Source organism: Amblyraja radiata, chromosome 13 (genome assembly GCF_010909765.2).
Source record: "Amblyraja radiata isolate CabotCenter1 chromosome 13, sAmbRad1.1.pri, whole genome shotgun sequence".
Classification (NCBI taxonomy): Eukaryota; Metazoa; Chordata; class Chondrichthyes; order Rajiformes; family Rajidae; genus Amblyraja; species Amblyraja radiata.
The window spans coordinates 14,669,132-14,683,344 of record NC_045968.1 but is presented as its reverse complement, the minus strand read 5'-3'; the positions used below and the strand labels follow the sequence as shown (position 1 = coordinate 14,683,344).

At 48.8% G+C, this 14,213-nt stretch overlaps 1 protein-coding gene across 4 annotated transcripts in view; it reads right to left on the bottom strand.

The window, feature by feature from the left end:
- Nucleotides 1–345: 345 nt before the first annotated feature.
- Nucleotides 346–14,213, bottom strand: part of usp13 (ubiquitin specific peptidase 13) — a 59,330-nt gene continuing 45,462 nt past the window's right edge. For 2 of the 4 annotated variants that reach the window (XM_033031290.1, XM_033031291.1), the window contains exons 16-21: nucleotides 12,707–12,733; nucleotides 11,693–11,836; nucleotides 9,661–9,845; nucleotides 7,528–7,681; nucleotides 2,651–2,735; nucleotides 346–886 (exon numbers count right to left, since the gene is read on the bottom strand). In XM_033031290.1, coding sequence (XP_032887181.1) covers nucleotides 793–886; nucleotides 2,651–2,735; nucleotides 7,528–7,681; nucleotides 9,661–9,845; nucleotides 11,693–11,836; nucleotides 12,707–12,733 — 689 coding nt within the window. In that variant the 3' untranslated portion in view covers nucleotides 346–792. The remainder of the gene's footprint in view (nucleotides 887–2,650; nucleotides 2,736–7,527; nucleotides 7,682–9,660; nucleotides 9,846–11,692; nucleotides 11,837–12,706; nucleotides 12,734–14,213) is intronic. The other 2 variants (XM_033031293.1, XM_033031294.1) reach the window with 2 other exon arrangements.

Genomic DNA, 14,213 nt, shown 5'->3' with positions numbered 1-14,213 from the left:
TGAGGCATGGATTGTTCAAGCTCATAAACTGACCAGTGACTCAAAGGCTCATCATCGTCCCTGAGATATCTTATTGGTGCCGAATACGACGACCTTCCCTCTTGTTAAATGCGACTTGGAAGGAGGGAGAGAAAACGGGAAAACACAAGGGTTCCTGAGAGCGGTCTCATTCCATAATGCAACGTCCGCTCATCAAAACGGAACATTAGGTCAGACAAATGGACTGCGACGTGGGGGAGAATGAGGGCGATGGAACAGATATGAAGATGTTTTGATACTTCATAAACAGTTTCAAAGCAAACTGACAGCACACATCACCAGCTTCTGCAGTTGCAGTTTTTTCCCCAAAGTAAAACAATATATTAAACGATAAATAAAATTCCTATTTCATAACAAACATATTGCATTTGAGTTTTCTATAAATAAAGGGCCTGTCCCTCTTGGCAATTTTTTTCGGCGACTGCCGGCATCATTGACTGACGTATCAGGTCACCGAAAAATCTGTGGCGTGACGTGCTGGTGACGCGGCGTGATGGCGTACTGACGCGCGCTGTTTTTTCAAGTGTTGCGACATTTTTTTTGTCGCCACTGGATTTTGAAATGTTCAAAACCTTTTGGCGACACTGATATGACGCCGGCAGTCGCCGAAAAAAAAATCGGCAGGTGGGACAGGCCCTTAAGGTATTTGCACAGTGACGACAGGATCCACTGTTCTCCCTCCATCCTTCCACAGTTTGTGGGATCTTTGCTCTTCGGGAACGAGGGATGGCTCTGGTTTTTCAGACGGGTCTCTCAATAGGACAGCTGCTGGTAGAAGTAAATGTAGCCAAGATCTTTTGGAGGCCTCTCTGACGTGTGGACCTTATGGTCGTTGTAGATCACCCACCTGGATGGAAGGAATCGGGAAGCAATGCAACATATGAATGAGATACAAACTCCGGTTTCATTGTGAACTGTGAGGAAGATGACATGAGAATGTAGGGTGACTTGGACAGGTTGGGGGAGTGGGCAGATGCATGGCAGATGCAGTTTAATGTGGATAAATATGAGGTTATCCACTTTGGTAGCAAAAACAGGAAGGCAGATTATTATCTAAATGGTGTCAAGTTGGGAAAAGGGGAAGTACAACAGGACCTGGGGTTCCTTGTTCATTAGTCAATGAAAGTAAGCATGCAGGTACAGCAGGCAGTGAAGAAACCGAATGGCAAGTTGGCCTTCATAACAAGAGGAGTTGAGTATAGGAGCAAAGAGGTCCTTCTGCAGTTGTCCAGGGCCCTAGTGTGATCACACCTGGAGTATTGTGTGCAGTTTTGGTCCCCTAATTTGAGGAAGGACATTCTTGCTATTGAGGGAGTGCAGCCTAGGTTTACAAGGTTAATTACTGGGATGGCAGGACTGCCATATGCTGAGATAATGGAGTGGCTGAGCTTGTATACTCTGGAATTTAGAAGGATGAGAGGGAATCTTATTGAAACATATAAGATTATAAAGGGTTCGGACACGCTAAAGGCAGGAAACATGCTCCCGATGTTGGGGGAGTCCAGAACCAGGTTTAAGAATAAGGGATAAGCCATTTAGAACGGAGGTGAGGAAACACTTTTTCTCACAGAGAGTGGTGAGTCTGTGGAATTTTCTGACTCAGAGGGCGGTGGAGGCTGGTTCTCTGGATACTTTCAAGAGAAAGCTAGGTAGGGCTCTTAGAGATAGTGGAGTCAGGGGATATGGGGAGAAGGCAGGAACGGGGTACTGATTGTGGATGATCAGCCATGATCACATTGAATGGCGGTGCTGGCTTGAAGGGCCGAATGGCCTACTCTTGCACCTACTGTCTATTGCCTATTCCTCCCACACTCCAAAGACGTACTGGTTTGTGGGTTAATTGGCTTGGTATGAACGTAAATTGTCCCTAGTGTGTGTTGGATAGTGTTAGTGTGCGGGGATCGCTGGTCGGCGCGGACTCGGTGGGCTGCAGAGCTGGTTCCCGCGCTGTATCTCTAAACTAAACTAAACTAAAGGATATTTTAATAAGGTGCTCAGACGTGCTTTTTCCTCAAAATAAATGCGATGCTTAATAAACTCAAATATTCACATGTCGACACAAGGAACTGCAGATGCCGGTTTACCAAAACAAAAAGACACAAAGTGCTGGAGTAACTCAGTGATTCAGGCAGCATCTCTGGAGAACATGGATAGGAGATATTTTGTGTTGGGACCCTTCCAAACCCGCCCCCTCTACCTCCTCCCCCGACCGCCCATTCTAGAGGCGAGGAGCAGTTTAATGGTGATGTGATTTGTTACACAGGGGGTGGTGGGTGACTGGAACGTGCTGCCAGGGGTGGTGGTGGTGGAGGCAGATACGACAGCAGCATTTAAGAATCTTTTAGATAGGCACGTGGGTGTGCAGGAAAGAAGGGATAAGGGCCTAGCCCACTTGGCGATTTTTTCGGCGACTGCCGGCGTCATTGACTGACGTATCAGGTCACCGAAACATTTGAGGCGTGACGCGGCGTGACGACGTATTGATGCGCGGTGTTTCCTCAAGTATCGCAACAATGACGCCGGCCGGCAGTCGCCGAATAAAATCGCCAAGTGGGACAGGCCCTTAAATGTAATGTTTGAGAAAGTCCATCCCAAATGTGAGAGACCTTACCTTCCCTCCTTTTTAATGTGGCAGACATAATGCCCAGACATGGTGGAATCTCCCATGTGGCTGATGAAAGCAAATAACTCATATCCTGCAGAAAAAATCAAAACATCCATTAGTTTAGTTCAGTTTAGAGAGACAGCGTGGAAACAGGCCCTTCGGGCCCACCGAGTTCGCATCGACCAGCGATCCCCGCACGCTAACACTATCCTACACACACTAGGGACAATTTTACATTCATACCAAGCCAATTAACCTACAAACCTGCGCGTCTTTGGAGTGTGTGAGGAAACCGGAGCGCCCGTAGACAACCCACCCGGGTCACGGGGAGAACGTACAAACTCCGTACAGACAGCACCCCCCTAGTCCAGGATGGAACCCGGGTCTCTGGCGCTGTGAGGCAGCAACTCTACCGCTGCGCCACCGTTCCGCCCTCAAATGGCATTTTACATCTAGCAGCAAAACAGGCCCTTCAGCCACCAAGTCCGATTTCTTGAACAAACCCGATAGTGCTTTGTGTAGAAAGGATGCAGGTAGATAGACTGGTGAACTGAAGATAGACACAAAAAGCTGCGACAGGCAGCATCTCTGGAGAGAAGGTATGGGAGAGGTTTCGGATCGAGACCCTTCTTCAGACTGCACATTATTGTCATGTGTACGGAAGTACAGTGGAATTATTATTTTCTTATACTGTTCATTCCTACCATACATTAGGCACCAGCATAGTAAGTGTAAGGGTGTGAGACACTAGGACCACACTGTCCGTGCACAAGAGTTACAACGTTTTAGGCACCACCTTGCACCCTTCAAGTCTGATATTTATATGTTAGAATCTTCACCATTCCACCGCTTCTCTGGCAAACCGGAGCACCCGGAGAAACCCCACGCAGGTCACGGGGAGAACGTGCAAACTCAGTTCAAACAGCACCCGTAGTCAGGATTGAACCCGGGTCTCCGGCGCTGTGAGGCAGCAACTCTACCGCTGCGCCACCGTGCCGCACTTAATTTTAAATTAAAAACAAACCAGAAAATGGCAGAAGATAGACACAGAGTACTGGAGTAACTCAGTGGGTCAGGCAGCATCTTTGGAGAACATGGATAGGTGACGTTTCACAGAGTGCTGAGGGCCTGTCTCACTTGGCCGTCATTTGCACCTCATTTATGCGCCGTTTATGTAAAATAGGTCGACGCGTCGTGATGCGTGGGTGATGCACACGTTGCGCATGGTGAGGCGTAGAATCGCATGCGGTGGCACGCGGTATCGCGCAGCACTCCAAGATTTCGTGCTGTAACTAAATCTTCATGCGCCACCTGCGCGGCGTATCGCAAACGCACGCTGACACATTGGGTACGCATGCTGATGCATTGGCGTCGCACGCTGGCGTCCCGACGTCTCACGTGTATCAAGTGGTGATGCCAATGCGTCAGCATGCGTAGCCAATGACGTCTCGCCCACCAAACGGCCGTGCTGATGCGTGATTTGCGCGCGATGTCACGCATCACGACGCATCGACCTATTTACATATGACGCGTAAATGAGGCGCAAATGACGACCAAGTGGGACAGGCCCTTAACTCAGCGGGTCAGGCAGCATCTGTGGAGAACATGGATAGGTGACGTTGCACAGAGTGCTGGAGTAACTCAGCTGGTCAGGCAGCATCTGTGGAGAACATGGATAGGTGACGTTGCACAGAGTGCTGGAGTAACTCAGCGGGTCAGGCAGCATCTCTGGAAGGAAGGAATAGGTGACGTTTTGGGTGGAAACGCTTCTTCAGACTCTATCCAACGCGAAACGTCATCCTATTCCTTTTTTCCCAGCGATGCTGTCTGACCCGCTGAGTTACTCCAGCACTTTGTTTCTATCTGTGGTATAAACCAGCATCTGTGGTTCCTTCCCACACAGAAAAAGGGCAGAATTAGAACCAGCTCACAAAAGTCAACATCAAAATGTAATCAGTGTGGAGAATAGACAGGCTGATGGATGGCCACAGGATCTATTAAGGCACCGTTGATTGCTGTAATGGGTTTGATTTAATGCTGATGCCCGGGGTGAGGGTCAATTGACTGGTTTATCCCAGTCTGTAATTACGCTGTAATCCACTGGCACAATGAATCCCTCACAGTCTGCATCTCCCACAACCCGCTCATTATTCCCAGAGTGATCAGCAGCGCAAATTCAAGGAAGAAATTGTAATCCATAGAGTGTGTGTGTGGAACGAGCTGCCAGAGGAGGCAGGGACTAGAACAACACTTAGACAGGTGCGTGAATAGGGAAGGTATAGATACGGGCCAAACACGGGCCGGGGACCAGCATAGATGGGGAGTGTGTGTGCGTACGTGTGTGTGTGCATGTGTGTATGAGTATGTGTGTGTGTAGATGTGTGTGTGTGTGTGTGTGTGTGTGTGTGTGTGTGTGTGTGTGTGTGTGTATGCGTGCGTAGATGTGTGTGTGTGTACATGTGTGTGTGAGTGCTTGCGTGTGTACGTGTGTGCATGTGTGTGTGTGTGCATGTGTGTATGAGTATGTGTGTGTGTAGATGTGTGTGTGTGTGTGTGTGTGTGTGTGTATGAGTATGTGTGTGTGTAGATGTGTGTGTGTGTATATGTGTGTGTGAGTGCTTGTGTGTGTACGTGTGTGCATGTGTGTGTGTGTGTATGAGTGTGTGTGTGTGTGTGTGTGTAGATGTGTGTGTGTGTGTATGCGTGCGTGTGTAGATGTGTGTGTGTATATGTGTGTGTGCTTGCCTGTGTACGTGTGTGCATGTGTGTGTGTGAGTGTGTGTGTGTATATGTGTGTGTGTGCGCATGTGTGCATGGTGTGTGTGCGTGTGTGCATGCGTGTGCGCATATGCGTACAGATGTGTGGTATATTTACAGTTTACAGTTTAGTTTATTGTCACGTGTACCAAGGTACCGTGTTGCGTGTTGTTGCGTGCTAACCCGTCAGCGGAAAGACAATATATGTTTATCATCAATTCATTTACAGTGTACAGATACATGATAAGGGAATAACGTCTAGTGCAAAGTAAAACCAGCAAAGTCCGATCAAGGATAGTCCGAGGGTCACCAAAGAGGTAGATAGTAGTTCAGGACTGCTCTCTGGTTGTGGTAGGATGATTCAGTTGCCTGATAACAGCTGGGAAGAAACTGTCCCTGAATCTGGAGGTGTGCGTTTTCACACTTCTGTACCTTTTGCCCGAGGGGAGAGGGGAGAAGAGGGAGTGACCGGGGTGCGACTGGTCCTTGATTATGCTGCTGGCCTTGCCGAGGCAGCGTGAGGTGTAAATGGAGTCAATGGAAGGGAGGTTGGTTTGTGTGATGGTCTGGGCTGCGTCCACAATTCACTGCAATTTCTTGCGGTCTTGGATGGAGCTGTTCCCAAACCAAGCAGTGATGCATCCTGATAAAATGCTTTCTATGGTGGGTGTGTGGAAGTTGGGGAGAGTTGTAGGGGACATGCCGAACTTCCTAAGTCTTATAAGGAAGTCGAGGCGTTGGTGTGATTGTAATTCTAAGTCGATCATTTCACCAGCCTTTGACTCTTACTTTAGTTGCTGTGAGACCCTCGGCCTACCTATAATTGGACTTTATTTTGCACTAAAGTTTATACGCTTTATCAAGCATCCCTGCACTGTGGGTGGCATGGTGGCGCAGCGGTAGAGTTGCTGCCTTACAGCGAATGCAGCGCCCGAGACCCGGGTTCAATCCTGACTACGGGTGCTGTCTGTACGGAGTTTGTACGTTCTCCCCATGACCTGTGTGGGTTTTCTCCGAGATCTTCGGTTTCCTCCCACACTCCAAAGACGTACATGTATGTAGGTTAATTGGCTTGGTAAATGTTAAAAAAAAAAAAAAAATTGTTCCTAGTGGGTATAGGATAGTGTTAATGTGCGGGTATCGCTGGTCAGGGCCGAAGGGCCTGTTTCCGCACTGTATCTCTAATCTAAAACTAAACTGCAGATGCTGGTTTACACCAGAGACACAAAATACTGGCAGCATCTCTGGTGAGAAGGAGTAGGTGTCATTTCGGGCTGACAGATGGCAAAATGGGCTAAGTGTTCGGCTGGCGACCGGAAGGTAGCCGGTTCGAATCCCGCTTGGAGTGCATACTGTCGTTGTGTCCTTGGGCAAGACACTTCTCCCACCTTTGCCTGTGTGTGGATGATTGGTGGTGGTCGGAGGGGCCGTAGGCGCAGATTAGCAGCTACGCTTCCATCAGTCTGCCCCAGGGCAGCTGTGGCTACAGAAGTAGCTCACCACCACCGAGTGTGACTGAGGAATGTATGAATAATGCGATGTAAAGCGCCTTGAGTATTCTAGAAAGGCGCTATATAAATCCCATCCATTATTATTTCAAGTTGAGACCCTTCATCGGACTGATCAGACCTGAAATATCACCTATTCCTTTTCTCCAGAGATGCTGCCTGACCCGCTGAGTTACTCCAGCACTTTGTGTCTATCTTCGGTTCGATTGTAATCATGTATTGTCTTTCTGCTGACTGGATAGCGCGCGATAAAAATGCTTTCCACTGTACCTCGGTACACGTGACAATTTGTTTCGTCGAGATACAGTGCGGATACAGGCCCTTCGGCCAACCGAGTCCATGCCGAACAGCGATCCCCGCACACTAACACGATCCTACACACACTAGGGATCATTTACACTTATACCTGCACGTCTTTGGAGTGTGGAAGGAAACCGAAGATCTCGGAGAAATCCCACGCAGGTCACGGGGAGAATGTTCAAACTCTATACAGACAGCGCCCGTAGTCAGGATCGAACCCGTGTATCTGGCACTGTGAGGCAGCAACTCTACCGCTGTGATAATAATGAGTTATTAAACAGCGAGTGTGAAGGTGCGGGGCCTGAGGATGGGACTTACTTCCCGCACCGTCCCGTACCCTGGGCCTGGCCGGCTCCGTGTCCGTCTCCGCGGCGATGTGCGACTGTGAGTCGTCCTCCGACGCTGCCTCGCTCTCGTCCTCGCTGTCCGTGCGGCTGAAGATCCAGTCCAGAGCTCGCTCCAGGTTGTTGTTCTGCAAGAAACGGCAGCACTGAGGTCAGGTCCACAGGTTGTGGGCACATTCATCAAAGACTCACCAGACTTGACCTTGCACGAAGCGTCATTCACGTCACTCCCCTATATCATGTGTCCGCACACTGTGGATGGCTCGATTGTAATCATGTGGAATCATAGAGTGATACAGCGTGGAAACAGGCCCTTCGGCCCAACTTGCCCACACCGGCCAACAATGTCCCATCTACACTTGTCCCACCTGCCTCGTTTGGTCCATATCCCTCCAAACCTGTCCTATCCATGTACCTGTCTAACTTTTTTTTAAACTTTGTGATAGTCCCAGCCTCAACTACCTCCTCCAGCAGCTCGTTCCATACGCCCACCACCCTTTGTGTGAAAAAGTTACCCCTCAGATTCCTATTAAATCTTTTCCCCTTCACCTTAAACCCATGTCCTCTGGTCCTCGATTCCCCTACTCTGGGCCCGATCTATTCCTCACATGATTTTGTACACCCATATAAGATCAGCCCTCATCCTCCTGCGCTCCATGGAATAGAGACCCAGCGTCCTCAACCTCTCCCTGTAGCTCAGGCCCTCGAGTCCTGGCAACATCCAGATTGACAACATCTTTCCCATAACATGGTGCCCGGAACTGAACACTGAACAGAGGCTGAAGAAGGGTGTCAAACCGAAACGTCACCCATTCCTTCTCTAAAGAGAAGCTGCCTGACCCGCTTAGTTACTCCAGCATGTTGTGTCTATCTTCGGTGCAAACCAGCACCTGCAGTTCCTTCCTACACATTACTCTAAATGCGGCCTCACCAACGTCAGATACAACAGCAACATGACCTCCCAACCTCTATACTCAATACTCTGACTGATGAAGGCCAATGCATATGTAGACGGCCCGATTGTAATCATGCATAATCTTTCCGCTAACTAGTTAGCACGCAACCTTTGCACTATACCTCTGTACACGTGACAATAAACTGATCTAAACTCGAGCTGCATCATGACTTCCCGACTTTATCTTGCACTAAATGTTGTACGTTTTGTCCTGTATCTGTACCCTGTGAACGGCTAGATGTATTATTGTATAGTCTTTACTTTGACTGGATAGCACGCTAACAAAAGCCTTTCACTGTGTCACGGTGGCACAGTGGTAGAGTCGCTGCCGTACAGCGCTTGCTGCGCCAGAGACCCGGGTTCGATCACGACCACGGGTGCTGTCTGTGCCGAGTTTGTACGTTCTCCCCATGACCTGTGTTGGTTTTCTGCGAGATCTTCGGTTTCCTCCCACACTCCAAAGACGTGCAGGTTTGTAGGTTAATTGGCTTGGTAAACGTTTAAAAAAAGGAGAGTTTGTACGTTCTCCCCGTGACCTGCATGGGTTTCCTCCGGCTGCTCCGGTTTCCTCCCACACTCCAAAGGCGTAGGTTAATTGGCATGTTATAAATGTAAATTGTCCCCAGTGTGTGTAGGATAGTGTTAATATGCGGACTCGGTGGGCCGAAGAGCCTGCAGCCCTAAACTCTGAAGCCTAAACCTAACACCTATCCCTTCTCTCCAGAGATGCTGCCAGCAGAATTACTCATGGCCTGTCCCTGATGTCGTGACCATAAACTAAACTAGACTGAACTTTGTGCCTTGGTTCTTGGTTTCTTGGTCCTCCAAAATATTCCAAATGGAATTTAAACTGGAGGTGGTGAAGGGAGGGCTTAAGCCATTAAGGGTTATTGGGAAGAAAGAACTACTTTAAATTTAGTTGCATCTGGTTGGATAACTAAAGTTGGGCGGAGATTATTCCATGCTTTAATTGTGCGGGGGAAGAACAGTGAAGAATGTGTTAAACATTATTGTGTATTGTGTGTTCTTTTTAAGTGTATCGCTGCTGGCAAATTCATTTCACTGCACCTTCGGGTGCAGTTGATGAATAAAATTTGACTTTGACTTTGGTGAAGGGTTTGCGGGAGAGGAGGGATGCGAGTGGACACTCACAGTTGCTTTCAGAGCGTGGATGGCCTGCTTCCTGTGGAAGCCCATGGAGGTGATGATGGCCACGATCTCCTCCGGGGGCTGGTTCCTCGTGGATGCGGCTCCTCCGGACAGACCCACCTCACACTGGCCCACCTCCACACCCCCGACCTCGCCGCATCTTGGCAATGTTAGTGGCTCCGCAAAGTCTATTGGGGGAGAGAGGCAAATTAATACAAACATAATATATACACACACAACCCTCCTGTGAACAGACCCCTTTGTAATATCAGCCTGAAGAAGGGCCTCAACCCGAAACATCACCCATCCCTTCTGTCTGTCCCGCTGAGTTACTGCAGAATTTCATGTCTATCTTCCCTTTAGAATGGATTTTGGTTACTCATGTTGGAGGCGCAGAATTGAGCTATTCGGTCCATCAAGTCTATGCCACCATTCAATCATGGTTGATCTATCCCTCCCTCCTAACCCCATTCTCCTGCCTTCTCCCCATAACTTCTGGCACCCGTACTAATCACAAACCTGTCTATCTCTGCCTTAAACACATCCATTGACTTGCCCTCCACAGCCTTCTGTGGCAAAGAATTCCACAGATTCACTACCCTCTGACTAAAGAAATTCCTCCTCATCTCCTTCCTAAAGGAGCTTCCTTTAATTCTGAGGCGATGACCTCAACGCTAAAACACAGTGTTGGAGGAGCTCGGCAAGTCAGGCAGCAGTAGCGCAGCGGGTTAGGGCTGACGCCTCACGGACCCAGGGTCGCAGGTTCGATCCTCGGGTGTTGGCTGAATGGAGTACGCATGTTTGCCTTTGTGACTGAACACGAGGGAACCCAGCGGGTCGGGCAGCATCTGTGGAGGGAATGGACATGGGATGTTTGGGGCTGGGACACATCTTCAGACTGATGGAGGGGGGAGAGAAAGCTGGAAAGGAAAGATGGGGGCGGGACACGCTAGAGGCAGGAAACGTGTTCCCGATGTTGGGGGGAGTCCAGAACTAGGGGCCACACAGTTTAAGAATTAGGGGTAAGTCATTTAGAACGGAGACGAGGAAACACTTTTTCACACAGAGAGTTGTGAGTCAGTGGAATTCTCCGCCTCGGAGAGCGGTGGAGGCCGGTTCTCTGGGTACTTTCAAGAGAGAACTAGATAGGGCTCTTAAAGATAGCGGAGTCAGGGGATATGAGGAGAAGGCAGGAACGGGGTACTGATCAGCCATGATCACATTGAATGGCGGTGCTGGCTCGAAGGGCCGAATGGCCTACTCCTGCACCTATTGTCTATTGTCTAAAGCCTGGAGAGTGATGGGTGGATACAGAGGAGGGGGGGGGGGTGGGTGGTTGGCAGATGGGTGCAGTAGGTGACAGAGGCTGCAGGTGAAAAGGAGACACCTGTCAGATAAGGAGAGGAGTGAAATGTAACACCGGACGGTTTAATGCAAGCTTCAGATCATCTTCTAATGTGGCTGTCCGTCAGTGTTTTAATTGGAGAACAGTCCTTTGCATTTCTGCTGCGTTACTGCGATGTATAAATAGAAGCTGCATGATCAAACATTCCAGAATGTTCCGTGGTGCCAAGTCAATGACAACATTGCAGCCAGTTTAACCACTGAGCTGGTTTGTGTGACAGCCCGCTCGAGAGACTGCTCTCAACCTCCTTACTTCACCGAGATCCTTCTGAAAGCTATGCCCAAGAGAGCTTTGCTCGAGAAAGAGAGGTAGGTTGAGCTCTTAGGGCTCAAGGAATCAAGGGATCTGGGAAAAAAAGCAGGAACGGGGTACTGATTGTGGATGATCAGCCATGGTCACGTTGAATGGCGGAGGTAGACAAAAATGCTGGAGAAACTCAGCGGGTGAGGCAGCATCTATGGAGCGAAGGAATCGGTGACGTTTCGGGTCGAGACCCTTCTTCAGACTCAATTCTGAGGCTATGACCTTTGGTCCTGGACTCTCCCACTAGTGGAAACATCCTCTCCACATCCACTCTATCCAGGCCTTGCACTGTTTGGTAAGTTTCAATGAGGTCCCCACTCATCTTACCGGGCTCTTCCATGTGTGCTATGATCCAGTTGAAGGCCAGCTCTGCTCCCAGATTCCCAGTGTAGTAGACCGCTTTCCGGCACGCTTCCAGGGGGAATCCCATCTCTGCCAACTGCATCACTGCCGACTCATCAATGTCTGGAGCTGCGGAGAGAGGGACACAAACACAAACACCAATCACAGCCTCACAGCGCCAGACACCTGGGTTCCATCCCGACTACGGGCGCTGTCTGTACGGAGTTTGTACGTTCTCCCTGTGACCTGTGTGGGTTTCCTCCGGGTGCTTCGGTTTCCTCCCGCACTCCAAACACGTGCAGTTTGCAGGATAATTGGCTTTGGTAAAGATTGTAAATTGTCCCCAGGTTAGTCGGCCCTCTGTAATTCGCTGCTAGTGTGTAGGGAGGGGATGCAAAAGTGGGATAACACAGGACTGGCGTCAACGGGTGATCGATGGTCGGCGTGGACTCTGTGGGCCGAAGGGCCTGTTTCCATGCTGTGTCTTTCCATCAATCAAAAAATTTTGCTTTGAAGACAGCCAAGTTTGAGAAATCGTGAGACAAAGCAAGGCATTGACTGGAATTACAGGATATTATTGCAAGGTTAATGATAACCAAAATGGCTGAGCATCTTTGTGACCTTAAGGGCCTGTCCCACTTACGCAATTTTTTTCGGTGACTACTCATGCAGCCTGTATGGTCGTGAGTAGTCGCCCAAAGAGTCGTACCTTGTTCCGGTCACCGCTGGATTTTCAACGTGTTGAAAATTTTCGGCCACCTGATGGCGACTATGACGGATGCCGGCAAGTTGGCGAAAAAAATTGCGTAAGTGGGACAGGCCCTTTGCAAAGTCACGTTACAGATTTAAGATTTGAGACTGAAGGCATACAGCATGGTTTTAGAAATTCTCTTTCAGACAATAATTGTTGAAAACTTGTGATTAAGGTAGAGTAAAGCCCGTTAATGGATAAAGAGGCGTCATGAATATGTTTTGTAAAGAAAAACGAAAAATACATACACTCCATGAAGTGGTTCAGTAGGTGACCTGAAAGATAAAACAACACAATCAGTTTTCCTCCTTTACCCATCAGTCAGCATCTTCTACGTTCTAACTCTGTGAAGACTCGGCCGCGCGGTGGCGCAGCGGTAGAGTTGCTGCCTCACAGCGCCAGAGACCCGGGTTCCATCCCAACTACGGGTGCTGCCTGTGCGGAGTTTGCACGTTCTCCCCGTGACCTGCATAGGTTTTCTCCGGGTGCTCTGGTTTCCTCCCACACTCCAAAGACGTAGGTCAATTGGCTTGGTATAAATGTAAATTGTCCCTAGTGTGTATAGGGTGGCGTTAGTGTGCGGGGGATCGCTGGTCGGCGCGGACACGGTGGGCCGAGGGGCCTGTTTCCGTGCTGTATCTCTAAACTAAACTGAACTAAACACTGAACCAGAGGGGAGAGACAAATACATTTGTAGAGTTTCGAGGCAAAAACCAGTGATGTCTCACATTTATCATGCACTGCTGACTGAGAAAACATCTCCAAATGCCTTAGAGAACTTGATGTGGCGTTTTAATCCAATTTCCAACACAATACTCACATCTTCCACAAAAGCCACATGTGTTAAGCAGGGGTGGGAGGAAAGGAGAGAGAATAATTTTAAAATTAATCCCACATCAAGCATAATTCCATCTGGGGCAAATGTTGGTGGGTTTTGATAAAAATGAATGAATGAATAAGTTTATTGGCCAAGTATTCACATACAAGGAATTTGCCTTGGTGCTCCGCCCGCAAGTGGCAACAACATACAGTGACATACAGTTGGGAATAACACATAAAACATTAATAATAAAACATTATAGAATCAGTAGGAAAATAAAAAACTGGTATCTGGGAACAATAACAACTGTACGTACAGTATACTCACTGCTAAAAGTTTATTACTTCCTAATAGTTGGTGTTATAAAAAGCAATAGACAATCGGTAATAGGATCAGGAATAGGCCATTCGGCCCTTCGAGCCAGCACCGTCATTCAATGTGATCATGACTGATCATCCACAATTAGTACCCCGTTCCTGCCTACTCCCCATATCCCCTGACTCCGCTATCTTTAAGAGCCCTATCTGAGCCCTATCTGAGCGCACCGAGTGGGACTTGTTTGCAAACCAGGACATACATGAATATACATCCACAGTCATGTTCTATATACAGAACTGTATTGACAACGTCACTGTCAACAGGGAGGTCAGGTGCTACCCAAACAATAAACCATGGATGACCAGGGATGTCAGGAACCAGCTGAGAGAACGCAACTCAGCCTTTAGATCTGGCAGTGATGAATTGTACAGCACTGCCAGATCTAAACTAAAGAGAGCCATTAAGGAGGCAAAGACAGCCTATGGAAGAAGGATAGAGGGGTATTTCAACGAGAGGGACCCTCGGCGTGTCTGGCAGGGCATTCAGCAACTCACAAACTATAAGGGCAAGGGGGGGCCGATCATCTGCAGCAGTAACAACTCGCTAGCTGAGGAGCT